The following is a 20,408-nucleotide window of genomic DNA, read 5'->3' as shown; positions in this document are numbered from 1 at the left end:
ACGCCTTCCAACCATCGTGTGGGAGACGCCCTCAGCCCAGACTCCAAAGCTCCCCTGCCTCTGCTTTTAACCAAAATTTGTTGTACGGTTTGAAAACAAAATTGGCCAAGTGGTGGGGTAAAACCTTTATTAAAGGTGATCTTCACGGAAATGTGGTTTTGCCAAAGGTGATCATCTAAACTGACCAATTTGAGTGTAAGTTATCATTTAATTCTAACCTGTTGTATATCTTGCCAGAGCAGGGACATTTTTTGAGACCAAGCAAGTGCCCGTCCCCTTAACTGAACTCGACGGCGTTCCTGTCACTCTAAGTATCATTATTTCAGGCGGAAGTCCATTTGTCCACAGGCACCAAGACGGGCAGATGGATGCGGGCACCGGGCCGCCTGGCACATCCGTCACCCCCCAGCTGAGCCCCGGGAACCGCCCACTTCCCTCCACCAGTTTGCACGGGCCTCTGGGACCCTCACCGAGGCTGGCAAAACCCACCACGGGAGCTTCTGTTAGGAAACAGAAGAGACATTTGAATGAGAAAGTAACCTTGAATATCAACAACCTGGCAGAATTCCTAGACGGGACGGCCTGTTCAACCATTCATTTTGAATTTGCCTCAAATGATCTTTGAGGGACCTGAACAAGGCCCGCTGACAGCACCAAGTCAACGTGGCTCCACCAAGGGAGATGGGGCTTCGGGCCCCCGGCCTCCCGCTCTGAGGTCTCCTAGGGGCCACTCCTCCTTCAAGCCTGCCAGTGAGATCCCTGACCAGGCAGCAGGAGGGATGGGAACGGGGAGCCTGCAGAGCCCGGACGGCTGCTGCCCACTGCCCTGAACCCCGGGGGACACCTTCCAGGACAGGAAGCCACTCCCGACCTGTGCAAACCAACCAGGAAACTCACCATACCGTTCACAACTTCGACTTTATTTACTGTACAGGTTCACATGAAACACACAGGCTCTTTGCGAAGGTGGATTTATCATCACAGGATGAGTTCTCATAATACAACCTCCCCGACAGCGCGGGGGAGGAGAGGCCGCGCCAGGCTGGGGCCCCGGGAGGCAGGCTGCGTGCCACAGGCTCTGAGAAAGCCACGGGGGTTGCCTCTGGGCATCTTAAATGCACAGTATCAGAGGAAACAAGAAAGGTTTACGGGGACATCATCACACATGGTCACGACTGCAAGAACACTGTTTTCAAATCATTAAATAAAAAAGGAATTCACATGAGCTATAAAAACGTTGCCACAAAAAGCAAAGCTTTCCAGTAAGAAATTTTAACTCATTCTGACAATGAACTAAACACGATCTGCTAAAACACAAGGACTGTAACATAAATAGTCATTATACTTTGTTCATAAATAACGATCTATAAGTCCTGGAAACCTGACCCGGGCTCTGAGTCACAGCACTGCCCACTTTGATGGAACACTTCAAGGGAGAAAGTCTCGATACTGTTAATGGGACTTTTTTCTGCTCATTTTCCTGTTACGTTCTGGCAGGTCTGCTCTAGCCATTACAATTATATTTTACTCTTTTTCACGTGAAATATTAAAAACAAAAACATCTTAACCCAGGCACTGATCCCAGTGTTCATTTCAACACAAGCAACTGTAACTGATGTGACAAAACGCTGCCAATACTATTTCTCAAAACCACAGGTCTTCTGTCAGGGGTGCAGGATGAAAAGCTAATAAATGGCCTTAAAAGACATCATTTGCTTTTTACTTTACATGGTCAGACCAGGTTCCTTTAACAAGTGGGAACAAACCTTCCAGACTAACGACAGAGCGCACACGCTGGCGGCGAGGGTTACAGCCCCTCAGGTGGGACAGATCTGCAGCCGGAGGACACAGGCCCCACACTCATCTCACCCAAGTGCTTCTGGCCGGCTGGCACTGGATTAGGTAGAGCAACAAAACCCCACTTTTCTCTCTAAGCGTTTTTTCATAGTTCCAACAGGAAGCGAAGAAGTACCAAGCGGCTCCATCCCCAAATGTACCGTAACTGACAGCCAGCTTTCTTTTAAGAATCCCAGACCTCTGAAGGAAGGAAGGAGTCCTCATCAGATGCCAGGGCCCAGGGTCAGAGCGCCTGCGTCTCCTGGTCCGTTCCTGCTGCCCTCAGCCAACACTGTGACATCACTGCCCTGCCTCTCCACCAGCCCAGCCTGCACAAGTGACCCCGCAACTACGGCCACTGAATCCTCACGGCTGCCCACAGGGCTTGCTCCATGACCGGGTCCCAGCTGGCCCTTCTTAGCCTCCTTTCCTGCCACTTTCTGCTTCATCCCAGACAGACCTGTTCCCCATCCCCAAGCCTTCCTCCCCGCTCAGCCCTCAGCCTGGGCACACCCTCTATTTCTGCCCAACAGCAGCTACCAATCCCAGTCGAGGACCGTCCAAAAATGCAAACACCATTCAAATACCAGCTAACGTTGACAGGGCACAGGAAATTCCACTTATCTGTCAACACTGTCATTACCTGGCAATTAACACACATCAAACATAAATCATTTATGCCTAAAAATATGGACACAGGAGATTCAGGAAACAAGACCACGTCTAAAGTACGATGTCAGCACATAACATAACGCGCAGGGATCAAGTTCACAGGTCAACAGAGCACATATATAAGCCAAAATAATAGGACAGAATTCAAACACACAAGCTAAAACAACTCCATTGGCTAAGCGCAGGTCCCCTCAGAAGCTAGCTGGGGTTCTTTTCCTGACTCAGCACAGCAAACCTCTGTACCGTACTCAGCCTACCAAGCCCATCACATCCAATTAATGGATAAAATGAACATGACACACAATTAAAAATTAAAATTAATGACACACAAGCTTCGACCGAGATAACCTCCCAGCCCTGGTGAGCATGTATGTGAGAGGGCACACGAGGTGCCCTCTCAGCGTGGAAAAGTGTGTGAACACAGAAGTAGAGGGATGTGCCAGTTCAAACACCTTCCTATAAGATGAAGCAAGGGTCCCACCCCAACTAGAAGTGGACACCATCTCCAGGCAAGGAAAACGCCCAAGTCTGCCAGATCTTACATGTGTGTGCACTTGTATGTAAGATCAGGCCCACCTCCACACGCGTCCACACACATAGCCAGGCAGTGCCAGGAAGCTCCCTCTTTTCCCACCGTAAGCGGCTGGCAGGCCCGGCTGATCTGAATTCTCACATGCACATTACCTACAGAACGATATAAAAAGCAAAGAAACTGGTCACTAGCACCATCAAAAGAATCACAAGACAACAAAGAGGATAAATAATTTCTCACGAGGAAAGTCATAAACGCGCTCCTAACAACGATCCTACACTAAACACACACGTTCAGAGAATCCATCCAGGTGCAAGTTCACGGAGAACATGCAAAGCATCTATTAGAACTGGGTTGGGTACTCAAGTCCAGGACAAAGGACATAAAAATATGTGGCAAAATTAAACAGGAGCTCTGCACGTATCAAAAGAACAGGAGTAAGATTCGGAAGCAGTTCTCGGAAAACTCTGGGGACTGACAAGCGGGAAACAGCCTGTCACACTCGCAATACACACAGGAGCCGCCCACCCATCCGCTACACGGTGACACACATGGCGGCTTAAACACACACACATCATCAGGCTCGTGTGCAACACAATGAAGCCATTGAACGGGCATCCCATAAGGATCACTGGCCCTAACACGAAACTAAAGAGGACTCAGCGGCATGCCACAGAGACACAGCGCTTCACTTGAGGTCTCCATCGCCTTCCCCGTCCCCCTGGATGGACTTCTTGATGCGCAGCAGCATGGTGGTGAGCCACTGGTCCAGGCGGGATATCGAGTCAAATTCCTTCACCTGGTTTAAGGGAAGAGGAACAGGAATCATTCCATGGAAGTACAATCAAACACAGAACTACACTGCCCCACACTGCTTAAACATTAACTTTCTTCATTTAAAATCATTCATTCCAGCTTGCAACTTTCTTCATTAAAAACTTTTTTTATATTGCTCTTATGCTAACATGCAATGGCAAAACTCCATAACAGCCTACTGGACGAAGAGCACGTTTAGCGTGACAAAGGACATGAGACCCTGCATAAGAACAAGGGGACATGGAAAAGTAATGTGGCTCCAGTATCCACTGAACACAAACAAACGTATTTGCAGCAAGGGAACATGTGGAAGCAGCATTCCTTTAACTCATTTCCACAAGTTATCGAAGAATGGACTTTCATAGGATGAAAAGGGTTTGGCAGCAAAAGTTAAAGGGGAAACCTCGCCTTCCCACTATTGCTTCAAAGCCAGGATGAATGACTTAATGAAGGACACTAAGAAATTCACTTGATTATGAACATAAGATGGAAAAAGATGGGAAAACAGGAAATTGATGAATGTAAAAATAATGTTCCCATTTACTTTATGCCAAGAATATAACAAACTCTCATTGCTTTGTTTTTATGTTTTAAATTTAAGTGATTAGATTTCACTGATTTTACTTGACACTTATTCATGGATCAGATTATTTTCCATAGAAAACATCCAAACAAGTCATAACATTATGTGATATATATTTGCCTCACAGCTAAATTCAGCACAGCTCATAGAACTGTCTAATTGTGAAGGCTGGTGGGATCTAAAAACATGCCTTTTGGAAAACACAACGTAGGTATAGTGCAATAATGTCCAAATAAATGTTCAGCATTTACACGATGAAAAGGAGTTGTTTCTGTAACGTAAACTTTCAGAGAACATGCTAAATCCCAAAAGCGAACGTACTGCTTCCGTGTAAGCTTCGCTGTTCTGCTCTTCATGAGCTTCTAGAAGTTTCTGGGAACATAAATACAGAAACATTAGTTTGGTAGGCTAAAAAGTTCCATCTATGAATGGATACTTTAAATGCAAAGTAGCCTTCGTATCACACTAACTGATGTTGCCAAATGACTTACAAAACGGGAAAATTCCAAATACAAGTCAAGAGTTACCCCGAGCCAGGGATCCAGCCTTGTGCTAACGTGCCTGACCCACCAGGTTAAGAGCAGTGCGCGCCTGGCCCTAACGGCACCTGAGGCCTAGTGTGCAAGAGCAGGAAGGCACGGGGCTGCTCGGTGAGCGGATTCACAGGATGAAAACGTCACTGTATCCCAGCCCCACCTACTTACTTTCAATAACTTGCATTCTCTCGAATCAGTGAACGCCGGAAACATTTCCTCGTATTTCTCCAGAGCAAGCTGGGAAAGAAAACCACTCGTTAACATCTGAGTCGCTGAACCAGGAAACGAAGCTCTGACAGTCTACTAACTTCGGCACGATTTATTTACATCCTACTTAATTATGAGACTCAACATCAAAATCAAGCTGTGTTGGTCAAGCCTGTTGACTGTGAATTTCAATTCCAGTTAAGAATAAGCTTCTAAACCAGTTTCTCCGAATGAGGTTGCTGTGGGGAAGACCACGTGAGCCAGATCCAATGTTCGGACCTCCCAGAGCAGGCGTCTAGTTTCACGCGCTGGAGGAGGCTCTGCCCGGAGCCCGGGGCCCTAACCCCGACCCCGAGGACGCCAAGGCTGCCCTGTCCCTGCCTCCACCTCCAGCTCTCTCTTTGCTTTTCTCCCAACCCTCACCCCAGCTCCATTTCTGAGTTTAAAAAAAAAGACACGATTCTGCTTTTACTGTCTCCCCTCAGCCCCTGATTTCTTTAAACCAAAACTACTGAAGGAAGTGTGGCCCCCAGGGGGCGTTCACTTAAGAGAAGAGCCTCAGCAGCTGTCACCCCAGCTGCGGTAGTACAGCCAGGACAGGGTCAGAGTATCACCCTCCATGTTGCTTTCCATGTACGCAGCACAGTCTTACTCCGAGCTGGTATCACGGACAACGGCTGAGCACCTGTGCTTAGGGGTGAAGCGCATGAGAACCCACACCGCAGGGCCCCTCACCTTGGCATTCAGCTCATCCACTATGAAGTGACAGAGGGCAGCTTTGAAGAAGTAATCCTTTGCACTGTACTTCAACAAAGGGTTATCCATGGTGTTGGCCCCAATCTAGGCAGAGAAAGTGGGGTCAGAGTGAAAAGGTTTGCCCTCCTACACTAGGCATGCTGACCCTCATCTACTCTTTAGCAAGTACTCTGCATCTTACGTTAGTTAAGCTATGAAATCCATTCTTTTAACCCAAAGCCATGTACCAGAAATGTTACTAGACAAAAAAACAATGTTTAAGACATAAAGTGCTGACCTGTTAAAAACGACTCAGCAGAATTCCACATCCAGGAGGATGGAACAGACATGCTGTCCTCTGTCCCTCCTGCTAAGTACAACTAAAAGCCCTGGATCTTTTATATGAAACTAACATAGGGAGACTGAAAGGTGGAAAGAAGAGCAGACAAGCCAGGGACACAGGGCAAACACGGCAGGGAGTTCCCTGGTTTTTCTTTTTCTTGCATAAATCCCTGACTTGGAACAGAAAAAGCCAGCAACCCATAAATGCCGGTGGGTGCAGCGAAAGAAAGAGAGAGAATAGATGAAAGCCTGCTTTCTCCAGCCAGAGGACCAGGAGAGGGGCAGCTAGCAAGACAGAAAATGTTTAGATGACACCTGCTTTGATCCACGCCACTCACAGCAGCAAAAGCCAAAGAGGAAGACAAGACGCCCATCCTCCTGGGAGAGCCCCACTCTCCTGCCAAGGAGGCAGAGCAGGAGCCAGCCTGCGCCCCCATCACAGAGGCACTGGAGACCACGTGGGGACTGCGTCACCTCCTCCCAGTGAGAAAGAGGCCCCGTCATCTCCCAGCGGGCATGGATTCACCTTTACCTGATGGTAACCAGGCGGTCAGGTGGGGAGCTTGAACCCTACCTCCACCTGGCAGGAGCGAGGCCACACCCCTTCAGTGCCAAAGAAAACCAGCTGAGAGAGGAGGTTTAAACAAGACCCTGTCTTATAACACAATGTACGAATATCCAGTTTTTAATTAAAACTCACTTGCAATACCAAGAAAAGGGAACATCTCAAGTTGAATGAAAAAAAGACAACTAATCAGAGTGAAGTAAGTTAGAAAGAGAAAAACAAATATCGTATATTAACGCATATATGTGGAACCTAGAAAAATGGTAGAGATGAACCGGTTTTCGGGGCAGAAATTGAGACACAGATGTAGAGAACAAACGTATGGACACCAAGGGGGGAATGCGGCAGGGGGTGGTGGTGGTGGTGGGATGAATTGGGAGATTGGGATTGACATGTATACACTGACGTGGATAAAATGGATGACTAATAAGAACCTGCTGTATAAAAAAATAAATAAAATTAAATTAAGAAAAAAGACAACTAATAAACAACAGCTCTCACATAGCAGAGATGTGAGACTTATCTAACAGATTTTAAAGGGGCCTTTCTAAGATGCTTCCACAAGCCATTAGAAAATTGCTTGAGACCAGAGGAAAACCAAAGCATCAATGAAGAAAAATTCTCAGTAAGAAACCCCAGAAGATACAAAGAAGAAATGAGTGGAAACTTCAGAACTGAAATACACAGTAACTGACATAAAAAGTGGATGGGTTCAACAGCAGATCCCATGGAACACAGGAAGGACTCAGTGAACTGATGGTAGAACGTTAGAAATTACTCAGTCTGAACAACAGAGAGCAGACAGACCCAGAAAAGAGGAGCAGAGCATCGGGACATATAGGATGATAAAACAAGGCATAACATCTGGGCTGTCTGAGCCACAGAAGGGGAGAGAAAGAGGGAGTGTCTAAAAAAGCACTTGAAGAAATAACGGCTGAAAACTTCCTAAATTTGGCAAGAAACAAACACAAACCTACAGATTCCAGAAGTTTACTGAAATCCAAACAGCATAAAAGCAAAGATACCCATGCTAAGCCACATAAACTTCTGAAAACTGAAGACAAAGGAAAAACTTTTTGAAAGTAGCAGAAAGAAACACCGCCTCACCTACAGGGAAAACAGCTTGAATGAGAGCAAACTTCTCATTAGAAACCACGCTGGTTGTAAGGGCACATTTTTCAAGCACTGAAAAGAAAAGAGCTGTCAACCCAGAATTGTATACCCAGGGAAGATATGCTTTAGGAATGAAGGGGAATTCAAAACATTCCCAGATGAAGGAACACCAAGAGAATGTTTAGCCAGCAGACCTACCCTAAAAGAATAGCAAAAGGTTGTTCTCTAAGTAGAACAAAATACAGGAAGGAATCCTGGAACATCAGGAAGAAAGAACACATTAAGCAAAATATGCGAAAATACAATAGGCTTTTCTCCTCCTCCTGAGTTTTCTAAATTAAGTTGGATGATTGAAGTAAAAATTGTAACAGTGACTGATGTGTTTCTAAAAGTGTGCAGAGGAAATATTAAAGACAATTATATATTGAATGGGGGAGGATAAAGGAACAGAAAGTAAGGTAAGATTTCTGTATTTCACTGGAACTGAAAAAATGATGACATCATTAGCCTGTGATACTTTATGTAAATATAATACCTATAGCAATCACTACAAAAGCTATTTAAAGAGATACACCCCCAAACACTATAGGTAATCAAAAACCCCCTGGAAGGTAGGAAAAAGGAAACAGAAAAACAAAAAACAGAGGATAAACAGAAAACAAAAAAATAAAATGGCAGACTTCAGTTCTAATACGTCAATAATTACATTAAATGTGAATGGTCTAAACATACCAATTAAAAGACAGACACTGGCAGAGTAGATTAAAAATATGACCTAACTCTGTGCTGTTTACAACAAACACACTTCAATTATAACAATATAGGCAGGCTGAAAGGAAAAGGATGCATAAAGATATATCACGTAAACATTAATCAAAAGAAAGCAGGAGAGGCTATATTAGGATCAGATAGACTTCAGAGCAAAGAAAATTACCAGAGACAGAGGGGGACACTATATAATGATAAAAGGGTCAGCCCAACAAGAAGACACAGCAATCCTAAATATGTATGCACCAAACAGAGCTGCCAAACATTGTGAAGCAAAGACTGACAGAAATGAGAGATAAACAAATCCACAGTGATAGTTAGAGACTGTAACACTCCACTCTCAACAACAGAAGTAGACAGAAAATCAGCAAGTGTACAGAAGAACTCAACAGTGCCATTAAGCAAGAGGAGCTAATCAACATTTATAGAACATACCACCCAGCAACAGCAGAACCACAGAATATACGCCAAGACCGTATTCTGGGCCATAAAACGAACTTCTAAGAATTGAAATCACACAGAGTGTATTTTCCAGCCACAACAGAATCAAACTAGAAATCAACAACAGAAAGATAACAGGAACATCTCCAAACACTTGGGAAGTAAAACAAAACACTGATAAATAATCCATGAAAATCAATAAATAAAATAAATAAAAATGAAACAATGTAACAGAACTGTGAGACACAGTCAAAGCAGCACTTAGAGGGAAATTGAGAGCACTAAAAATGCCCACACAACAAAGAGGAAAATCAATTAGCTAAGCTTCTACCCTCAGTACCCTAAAAAAGAAGAGCAAAATAAATCTGAAGAAAATAGGATAGAAATCAGGATAACAATAGGAATCAATGAAACTGAAAACAGAACGACAGAGCAAAATCACTGAATTCTACCAAATGTCTAAAGAATTTAACACCAATCCTTTACAAACTCTTCCAGAAAAGGAAGAGGAGGGAACACTTTCTAACTCATTCTGAGGCCAGTATTACCTGGCTACCAAAGCCAGACAGAGACATTACAAGAGAAAATTAAAGGTCAATATCCCTTATGAATACAGATGCAAAATCCTGAACAAAACACTAGCAAACTAATTCTAGCAACTTACAAAAAGGATTACACACCATAACTATGTAGTAAAGGATTAATTCTGTCCAAAGTGCCTTTGCCCATGATTCCTGGTAGATAATCTCTAAGTCCCTGGAATGTCCTGCCTGAAAGAGTGTTTTTGTTTACCCAGGGGTCTTAGACCATGTAGTTTAGTTCAACCTATGGAGGGACTGCAGAATAAGGCCAACCATGTTCAGGTGAGTTTCTTCCCCGGTGGCAATACCCTACACATGCTTTCACACATCACTGTTGGGAGAAGTCAGTGCTGTCTGCACAGTTCCACAGTCCCAGTCTGGGCAGGACAACAGGAAGCTCACACTCAGGGCTCTCCTGACCTCCTCTCTGTGCCTCTTCCTTTGGCTGATTTGGGTCAGCATCCTTCTGCTATAATAAACCATAACTGTGATATAGCAGCTTTCATTGAGTTTTGTGAGTCCTTCCAGAGAATTATCAAACCTGAAGGTGCTCTTGGAGACCCTGAAACTTTTCAACAACCAAGCAGGTTCTATCCCAAGGATGGAAGGTTGGGCCAACAGATAAAAATCAACCAATGAAAGACACCATGTTAACAGAATAAAGGACAAAAACCACATGATCATCTCAAAAGATGCAGAAAAAGCACCTGACAAAAACAAATACGCTTTGATGATAAAAACAACAAACTGGGAGGGGAAGGGAACTTCCTCAAACTGATAAAAGGCATCTGCAAAAACCCACAGCTGACATAAACTCAATGGTGGAAGACTGAATGCGTTCCTTCTAAGACAGAAACAAAACAAGGATGTCTGCTCTTACTACTTCTACTGATCATCGTTCTGGAGGATCAAGCCAGAGCAAATGACAGGAAAGTGAAGTAAAAGGCACACAGATCAGAGAAGTAAAACTATCGCTACTTGCAGAGGACATGATTTTGTATAAAGAAAATCTTAAGGAATCCATAAAAACTCATTAGAGCTAGTAAACAAGTTCAGCAAAGTTGCAGTATATAAAATTAGCAATTAAAATCAGAAAAGAAAATTGAGAAAACAATTTCATTTACATAGCATCAAAAAGAATAAAATACTTAGAGTACATTTAACCAAAGAAATGCCAGACTTGCACACTACAAAACTCTAAAACATTGTTGAACAAAATTAAAGATGATCTAAATAAATGCAAAAGCACCCTGAGTTCACAGATTATAAGACTTAATGTCAAAATGACAATACTTTCATCAAAATCTCAGCTGACTTTTTAGCAGAGATTGACAAGCTGATCCTAAAATTCATGTGGAAATGCAAGGGACCCCAAATAGCCAAAACAACCTTGAAAAAGAAGGACCAAGTTGAGGACTCACATCTCCTGATTTTAAAACTTACCACACAAAGCCACAGTAATCAAAACAGTGTGGTACTGGCATAAAGACAGAAAACCAGTAGAATAGAATAGAAAGCACAGAAATAAACCCTCACTTATATGGCCACATGACTTTCAACAAGGGTGCCAAGACCCTTCAATGGCAAAAGGACAGTGTATTCAACAAACAGCCCTGGGAAAACTGGACATGCACATGCAAAAGAATGAAGTTGGACCTTTTACCTTCACCACATACAAAAATTAACTCAAAATGGATGAAAAACATAAACCTAAGAACTAAAACTATAAAACTCTTAAAAAGAAACATGGGGAAACACTTCAGGACATTGGGTTTGGTAATGATTTCTTGGATCTGACATGAAAAACACAGGCAACAAAAGAAAAAGACAAATTGGACTTCATCAGGACTTAAAACTTTATGCATCAAGCGACACTAATAACAGAGTAAAAAGGCAACCCACAGAATGGGAGAAAGTATTTGCAAATCACATATCTAATAAGAAATTAATATCCAGAATATATGAAGAACTTCTAAAACTCAACAGAAAAAAACAACCCAATTCAAAAAGGGACAAAGAGGGACTTCCCTGGTGGCCCAGTAGTTAAGAATCCGTCTGCCGATGCAGGGGACACGGGTTCGAGCCCTGGTCCAGAAGATCCCACATGCTGCGGAGCAGCTGAGCCCGTACGCCACAACTACTGAAGCCTGCGTGCCTAGAGCCCGTGCTCCGCTACAAGAGAAGCCACCGCAATGAGAAGCCCGCGCACCACAACCAAGAGCAGCCCCCGCTCGCTGCAACTAGAGAAAGCCTCTGAGTGCAGCAATGAAGACCCAATGCAGCCAAAAATAAATAAATAAAAAAAATTATATATAAAAAAAAGGACAAAGAAACTCAATAAATATTTCTACAATGAAGGTATACAAATGACCAATAAGCACATGAAAAGATTCCCAACATCACTAATCACTAGGGAAATGGATATCGAAAACACAATGGGATATCACTTCACACATTAGGGTAGCTATTGTTACAAGAGAAAACAAGTGAAGCATGGAGAGCTGGAACATGTGCGCTGACAGAGGGAATGTAGAATGGGGCAATTTGGCAGCTCCCCAGATAGTTAGAAAGGGACTTGACGCGTGACCCAACAATCCCAATTCTAGGTATATAAACTAGAGAACCGCAAACATGCCCCCCAAACCCGAACACAAATATTCTTAGCTGCATTATTCATAATACCCCCAAATGCAAACAGCCCAGATGTCCATTAATTGATAAACGGTTAAACACACTGTGGAGTATTACAGTCACCCCTCGGTATCCAGTTTGGAGTCTCCCCTCCAAACTGTGGAGTATTACAGTCACCCCACGATATACAAGGGGAAGTGGTTCCAGGACCACTGAGATACCAGTGTCCATGGATGCTCAAATCCCACAGTCGGCCCCCCATATCCGAGGTTCCACGTCCACGGACTCACACACCACGGGACTGGGAGGAGGGGAGGATGGGATTTCTTTGTGCAATGATGGAAATATTCTAGAACTAGGCAGTGGCGCTTATTACACAACTTTGTGAATATACGCAAACTCACTGATGCGCACTCTTTAAGAGGCTGAATTACATGATACGTGAATTCGATCTCAATAAAAATCATTACTAAATAAAAAGCTGAATTTAAAAAGAAGATTCAGAATGCCTTCTGCCGGAAGCTGCGCAGACAGCAGCCTCACCTGCTCGAAGATCTCGATGGCCTTCTGGTACTGCTCCAGCTGGGCGGCGTACGCGGCCACTTTCAGCAGACATTTGTTCGCCGAGCTGAAACCGAGAACCAGAGCAGAGAGGAAACGCTCCCAAAGAGAAATGACAAGACATCTCAGTGCACCTTCACGTGGTACGATGCAAGGGGCTCCCAGAGCAGAGTGAAGGTCTGTCTATTATTACATGTAACAAAACCCACTGAATTACATCAAGGAAAATAATACTTGCCTGTTGGATTCTTCCCCTTTGTAATAATCAGCTGACTGTCCGTAATGGGCGACAGCCTGCAAACACACACACGTCTTATTCCAACCATTTGTTTAAGAGTTGCATTTAAAAACTACATTTGCACAGATACTTTTCCTATAAATAAACCTTTTCCAGCAGCAAATCTTTCTCAACCCGGCCTGCTTTATTTTGGGAACAGAAGAAAGCATGCGCTTCCAGCAGATGGCTTGCTGTCCATCAAAATCTCTTCTTCCCTACCTCCCACCCAACAAATGCCCTGCCACCCCGTCTCCCCAGGCCTGCTGCAGTTAGGGGCAGCCAGGTGACCTGTCCTTCCCAATGGGATGTAAGCAGACACGCTGTGGGCCACCTCCAGATGTGACCCACACATCTGACTCTGCAGCCTTCTCCAGGCCTGTCCCCTTCCCGTGAGCTGGAAGGCAAGGGCCACGTCTAGTGATGCTGGAAGCCGCAAACTGAAGATGGCAGCCCTTCTGTCAGCCTGGTTCCCAAGTGATGTCCCCACGACCGCCAAACCCCAAGCAGTGACAGTGGACTGTTATTTCAGAGACGTGTGAGGCCCTATTGCATTCAGATCTATGGCTTGCTGCAGCAGCACAGACGTTCCTCACGGATACCTAAGGGTCATCCAGAATAAAGGTGTTGCCTTCCACCTAAGATGGGGGGAGCTGTGAACAATCAAGTGGAGAGGAAACAGGCTGCAGCCTGGAAAGCTAGAAGCCCTTGTCATGCTGCGGCTTAAGACTTAGTGAAATCAAGCACCTGACAGCTCAGAAAGCAGAACCGTGCCTGCTGGAGCAGTGACCCCGTGGTTAAACATAATGGGCTACCGGGCTAAGATGAAGAATAATGATACAAAGTATCAGTACGAAAGTTCTTCATGAAACAGTAAATAAAAACAGCCAGAAAAGAGTATATACAAATACAGACACGTGGAGGAAACACCTGGAATCCACCCTTTTGGAGCACAGTCAGAGCCCACACACACACACACACACACACACACGCGCGCGCGCGCGCGCGCATGCTTTACTCTCCCACTACACCATTAGCTCTGAGGGCAGGCAGGCCCACGTGGCTTTGCTCCCAAGCCCAGCGCGACGCCTGTCACACAGCGGGTGCTCAGCAAACAGGTGCTGAGGGGACGTGGGCAGCTGCATTTCACAGGTGGCCCGGATTACACTACCAGCACCATCATGACTCACGGGAATGCCTATCAAAGAAAGGTTTCCCATGAATTTCTGATTAGTCAAACATTATCTCTGAACTGTCCTCATTCTCTGAAGTACTTTGCACCCTTTCCCATCGTAATAATGGGGTTAAGTATGGGAAACAATACCAAATCACTGTGTAAAGAGTACCAGGCTGTATAACCTCTTCCCAGGGAGGGAGCGTACATACTACTCACCCTCCTGGCTCCTACCGCCCAGAACTCAGGGAACAGTGCCGGGCTGAACCATGTGGAACTGCTGTTTTGGAGGGTAAAAAAAAAAGGCCAAATGCGGATGATACGGTGTAACCTGACACGTAGTAAACAATGACACTGGTTCATCAAGACATTATAGCTCTAAGCTACAGCTAGAGTTATCATAGTAAAAGAAAAATTCTGTTTGGTTTTTAATAATTAATAATGCTAATTAAACCACGAATCAAGTTTCATGGTATTCCCAAGTTTTCACAGAAAACAGTTGAAAAAAAACTTACCTAGCGCTTAACAGAGAAGTTTCAGAGAAAAGAGGTTGGGCACGGGTTATCTTTGGATGTTCACACTAGTGTGGAATTTTAACACATAGTGACATTAATCAGGCACAAGTCAACCCTTACACGTTAGAATTCAGCCCAGAGTATCTTACAATTTCAAGGATGATAATAAGTATCAAAAGTAGAGGGCTTCCCTGGTGGCGCAGTGGTTGAGAGTCCGCCTGCCGATGCAGGGGACACGGGTTCGTGCCCCGGTCCGGGAAGATCCCACATGCCGTGGAGCGGCTGGGCCCGTGAGCCATGGCCGCTGAGCCTGCGCGTCCGGAGCCTGTGCTCCGCAACAGGAGAGGCCACAACAGTGAGAGGCCCGTGTAGCGCAAAAAAAAAAAAAAAAGTAGAACACAGCCGCCAATAACAACAGCACATGTAACAATAAATCCAGACACAAAAAGCAGTTATTATCCTGTAATTTGGATAGCGTGCCAAAGGAATCACAGTACTCCTCCTTGGGGAGTCTGGTAGGCGTCACGGTGACGGAGAACACTGGGCCCTGAAGGCAGAGACTGGACTCTAGGACTGCGCTCACCAGCGGAGTCTTAAGGCAAACGCAACAGCTGAGGGTCAAGCTCAAGGGTCCACTTTGTAGGTGAAACAGCCTTAAACAGCCTTCAGATGGGATCATTCTTTCAGAACCTACGCCCTGAGAACCTGCCATAGACACTTACCCTACACTGTAACAGACAACATGAAATCACGTTCTCCAGGGGCTGAGACGGACACGAGTCAGAGCTCCTCTGGGTCACTGAATATTACTGATTATTATTATACTAATGTTTTACTTGGAAGTCAAAGGAGTATCGTGAGTTTATGGAACTTCACGTTTCCTTGTTCACCAGCTAAAATCTGAGTGAACCAGGGGACACATTGTGGCCACATTAAACAGGGAAGAAACACAATGAATCAGACATAAGATGCCTCAGTGTAACTGATTTTTCAAAGAAACATCATGCACCACCAACACAGCCTGGAGAGTCCCGCCAGGGAGGCGAGGGTGAGGACGTTTCTAGACACAGGAGCCCAACGTGAGGGAGCAAGACGGGCTGAGCCCCACGCATGTGCTGAGTGATGTGGTTCTTAGGACGCACCGTGACAGGCCCCACGTAAGCGCCAGGAGGTGCTGCCCACGGGCACCCTGCAGAATGGCAGGAACACCGCGGGCGACAGGCTGCAGAAGCTCCTGTGCGTGACAAACTGTCAACTTTGTTCAAGAAGAAGGAAAACAAGAGCTCGCCACTGGTCGTTTATCCGCCCTGAATCTTCTGGAGATGCATGTCGTAAAGAGGCTGCCCAAGACCACCCCGGAAGACAGAGGACTGACCACCGAGGACAGGAGCGGACGCAGCGGCCTCGGCTGGAGAAACGCTCTGCCCAGCGGCGCTCATCCCCGCAAGGTGGTTCAGCTCAGTACAGATGTGGAGCCACCCCAGCCACCCGGACTCGGCTCCTCCTGCTCTGCCACCGACTCTGCGCCCGGGGGCAAAGGAGGGCTCAGGTCTGGGGCTCATCACCTCCTCCTGGGTCTGCAGAAAAGCTCGCCGCAGAGACGGGGCGTACTGCCCTGATGTAGTCAAGGTCTAAGGGCAGCCTCAGCAGAGCATGGCACAGTATGACAAAAACGGCTCAAAGTCAAGTCCATGAAACGAGCCAGAGAGTTCTGAGCTGCGTGACCACAAGGGGCGTCAGCATGAAGTCAAAGGGCGACGTTAACAAGGCCTGTCTGACTGCAGTACCGAGAGGGCCTCCCCGCCTGAGACTCCGTCTGCTCTGGCGGGTGCAGCGTGACAGTGAGGGCATCCTCTGCTCACTCATCAGAGCCTGGGCTCTCGGACACACCAGTAAACCACAGGAAGGTTCGGGCTGACGTGGGGCACCCACTCCAGTGGAGGGAGACGGCAACACAGGGATGGTGAGCAGGCCATCAGAGCGCCTGTAAGGGGGCCACTGAGGTGGGAGGGCATCTGGGTGTGTCCCCGTGAGGGCTGAGGTCCCAGTTTTAACTAGGTGGCTGTGATACTTCTCATCACAGTTACAAATGAGCAAAGCTCTGAAGGACAACTGACGTGTGGGAGAAAAGCTCAGGGCAAAGGGACAAGCAGCGCAAAGACCCTGCTTGCGAGGGTCAGCAGAGGTCAGGGTGGCTGCTGCAGGGGAAGCAGGAGAGCAAGGGGGGACGAGGAAGAGGGGAGCCTGAAAGGTGCTGGGTGAGGGGCCAATCCGTGGGGCGCAGGAGGCCACCTGCAAGGTTGGAAACAGCGGAGAAACAACCTGATCTCCTGCAAACGAGGATGGCGAGTTGCCAGCATACACGGGACACTTCAAGCTGGGATGCTGCGTGAGCACAGACAGGAGCACGGGAGCAAGCACAGTGAGAGCGGACGAGGGCCCAGCCCCAAGGGGAGAGGAGGAACCTGCCAAGGGTGGGGGGCAGAGAACCAAGCGGGGGCCGTGCTCCAGAGGCCGAGGGAAGAGGTGAAACAGGAGAGGAAGAGAGACAAGAGTGACAACGGTCCAGCGCGAGCAACAGGCACGGGGTGAAGGGTGACCTCTGAGAGCTCAGCGTCCGCCCCAGACAGTGCAAGCCGCTCCTCCCTGACTTGCGCCTGCTTCCCACGGCGCTCGGTTTTACATCAACGCCGTCCCCAGTTGGAGGGAGGCAGCCTGGGGAGCTGGCAGGGCTCTCCCTCCCGCCCCAGCCCGAGGTCTCCACATGACCCTGTCTGCGCGCACATCCCTCTGCCCTCACGAGCCCACTGCAGTGGCGCCTGGGGTCCCTGCCCGCCGCCTCCCCTGTCCACACACCTTCTCGATGTCCACCAGCTCCGTCTCGTAGATCTCCGCGATGGTGATGTGGTGCTTGGCCGCGATCGTGAACCTTCCCTGGGGAGGAAACAAAGCAGTCACATCCCGGTTAACTGTGAGCTATCTCGAGGGTTCCACCCCACGGCCGCTCAAGCAAGGCATGTCTTACCATGTCTGTGTAAATGTCGATGGCTGCATTTAAGCAGTTGATAGCCTCTGAAGCGAAGGCATTCAAGAAAGACAATGAAAAATCCATTCAGTCAGAGGGTTCGCTGAGCCTGTCTTCCTGGCTGCTTCTACACGGCTAAGGGGCCCCGCTGGGGCGGGGCGGGGGCAGGGTGGTTGGCAAAAAGCAAACACACGTCCAGCCCCTCGCGGAACCTGTCCACGGAAGTGTCATCAACACCTGTCAATCTATCCACTAAAACCTTAAGTGCAGCGCACTCCTCGCTGGTATCACGTGTATGTATTAATTTTGAAAGACAGTACTTTTTGTACAGTGTTAAAAGACACTAACTTTCGGTGTACTAACAAATACCAATAGGAAGAAAAAATCTAATAAACGAGAGTGCTAATGACACTCATTTTCTGAAACAGTGAGCCGACAGCTCCCCACCACACGGTGGCGTTTACAACGCTGGCAAGCGGTCGGCGGCACCAAGTTTACTGCTTTTGCTCTAAAGAGGCAGCAGAGCAAAGAGGCCTGACCGAAGGATCAGAAAGATAAGTAGATTAGTGAAAATAAAAGCAATTTCCCCCTAAGCTGCATAAGAAATGTGGATTGTTATGCCGTTAAAAATACAGAAAAATAGAAAAGCTACCCACAAAACCCGCTCAAACCCCCAGCTAGGAATTTGATGCACTTTTCCTCCCTGTGTTTTCTGGATGCATTTCTATGAGCACTGACGTATTGTGAATTTCAGATTTCGGCTCTCCATGGCTCCTCAGCTGCCGTGAGAACATTTCCCAGGTCAGTGAGACACCCTGAAGCCAGAGGTTCAGTGCCTGCAACACACTCTGAAATACTGATGTGAGGTGATTCTACTGTGCACTTAGGCTGTGCCCAGTTTTTCCCCTTTAGAAAATAAACTGTGGCTAATCCTTATACCACAGCCCTTGAAATAGCTTGTTTCAGTGTGATATATTCACAAGAGCTGGGATTTCTGTGTTAAAACGGGCTGCTGAAACAAGGAGGGAGGTTCCACAGCCACCAGTGCACGTGTGGAGGGAGGAGATGAGGCCTTCAATCGCTAAGTGTGCACTCCTCTAACTCAAAAAGAAAGAACGTCTGCAAAACTTCACCTCTTCAAATACCCAAGATCATTCTTTCCTCAAAACCTAAAGTGTTTGAAAAACACTTTTTAAAGAAGTCACATGAATGCTGTGTGAATAAGCTGTTTTCAACTATAGGATTTTACGACCTCCCATTAACTGGATCTCCACACACACTATTCGGGAGCGAGGGAACACTCGTTTCCTTTAGTGAGCGATGTACACACTCACACAATTAAGGTAAGACTTAGATAAAATTAACGCTAATTTCCAAAAAACTGTCCATAATGCAACTCCACAATGGAGTTCAAGAAAATGGTGTTGAGCACTAAGCTGGATAAATTTAATAGATTTTCTCCTCATAAAAGCTTCAGCTGATTGCAGTTAAAAATCCCCAAATCTCCACCGTCCTGAAGCACGAGCATCTCGCTCTAGCAGCACAACCTGCGTGAGGTCCGGGGGGCACGGGACAGAGCGCGGCTCACCTTGGGGGTCTGCCTTCTTGTAGGCGTTCCCAGCATCCACAAAGCTGGTGGCGGAGTCGTGTTTGCTCTGCAGCTGCATATGGAGCTTGGCTGCCTGACAAAACGCATTTCCTGCAGCTGAAGAAGACAAATGACTCAGCACAGAGGAGCAAGCACCCTGCAGAGCGGCCCTGCTCCAGGAGCCCGGCCCACGCCCGCCTGGGGAAGGCCCCATCCCTGACAGCAGCACACGTGCCTGTGACCCAGTGCACCTTGGGTGGCCACGAAGACGCCCAGGACCCAGGGGGACAGCAACAAGGGCTCCTCTCAGCCCCAGGCCTCCTTCCACACTGACCGCCCGGCGGCGGATGTTCAGCTCTGTCCCCGGCACAGGCCCCGCACCAACAGGGCGTCTCCGCAGAGGCGTGAGGCCAGGAGGGTCCGCAGGCGAGGATGAGCACCGCCCATCTCTCTGTGTCCACTGGCTCAGCTGGCATCACCGGAGAAACAGCGACAAAGGCTCCCAGAGCAGGCTCTCAAGGAGTGAAGAGAGGCCCACAATTTCTAAAGTCAAAGCTCTTTCCTAAGTTTATGACAAAGTCTGACAGAGACCCATGGGGTTGAACTGTGCATGTCCCACTTGGTGTGGAACTGGCACACTTCCCCGCAGTCACACGGGTGCTGTCCGGGGGCACAGCGTGAGAGGTTCATGCACTCAGCTTTTCCAGAGAAGGTTCTGGATCAGGAAATGTGGCTTCTGGTGGGGCTGAAATGGAGGAACGAAGGAGGAAGGACCGGGCTGGGGCGGAGGAGGTCAGGCCCACCCAGGAGGCTGTGAAGGTCAGCATGGGGCCTGGACGAGGATGAACCCACTTCACCACTAGGTCCTCAAGCGCAGGGGAGAACCAGGACTGGGGGTGGCTGATGAGGGTCT

At 47.2% G+C, this 20,408-nt stretch overlaps 1 protein-coding gene across 2 annotated transcripts in view; it reads right to left on the bottom strand.

Annotated features, from left to right (window-relative positions):
- Window positions 1-905: 905 nt before the first annotated feature.
- The window catches only part of NAPB (NSF attachment protein beta), a 39,772-nt gene continuing 20,269 nt past the window's right edge, over window positions 906-20,408 (bottom strand). The window contains exons 3-11 of one of the 2 annotated variants that reach the window (XM_029221746.1): window positions 19,496-19,612; window positions 17,908-17,954; window positions 17,739-17,816; window positions 13,158-13,213; window positions 12,902-12,986; window positions 5,918-6,022; window positions 5,144-5,212; window positions 4,761-4,811; window positions 906-3,839 (exon numbers count right to left, since the gene is read on the bottom strand). In XM_029221746.1, coding sequence (XP_029077579.1) covers window positions 3,729-3,839; window positions 4,761-4,811; window positions 5,144-5,212; window positions 5,918-6,022; window positions 12,902-12,986; window positions 13,158-13,213; window positions 17,739-17,816; window positions 17,908-17,954; window positions 19,496-19,612 — 719 coding nt within the window. In that variant the 3' untranslated portion in view covers window positions 906-3,728. Of the gene's footprint in view, window positions 3,840-4,760; window positions 4,812-5,143; window positions 5,213-5,917; window positions 6,023-12,901; window positions 12,987-13,157; window positions 13,214-17,008; window positions 17,817-17,907; window positions 17,955-19,495; window positions 19,613-20,408 lie in introns of those variants that run through there. The other variant, XM_029221745.1, reaches the window with a different exon arrangement.

This window comes from Monodon monoceros, unplaced genomic scaffold (assembly GCF_005190385.1).
Source record: "Monodon monoceros isolate NGI ecotype Baffin Bay Population unplaced genomic scaffold, NGI_Narwhal_1 Super_Scaffold_13, whole genome shotgun sequence".
Classification (NCBI taxonomy): Eukaryota; Metazoa; Chordata; class Mammalia; order Artiodactyla; family Monodontidae; genus Monodon; species Monodon monoceros.
This window is presented reverse-complemented; position numbering and strand designations above follow the sequence as displayed.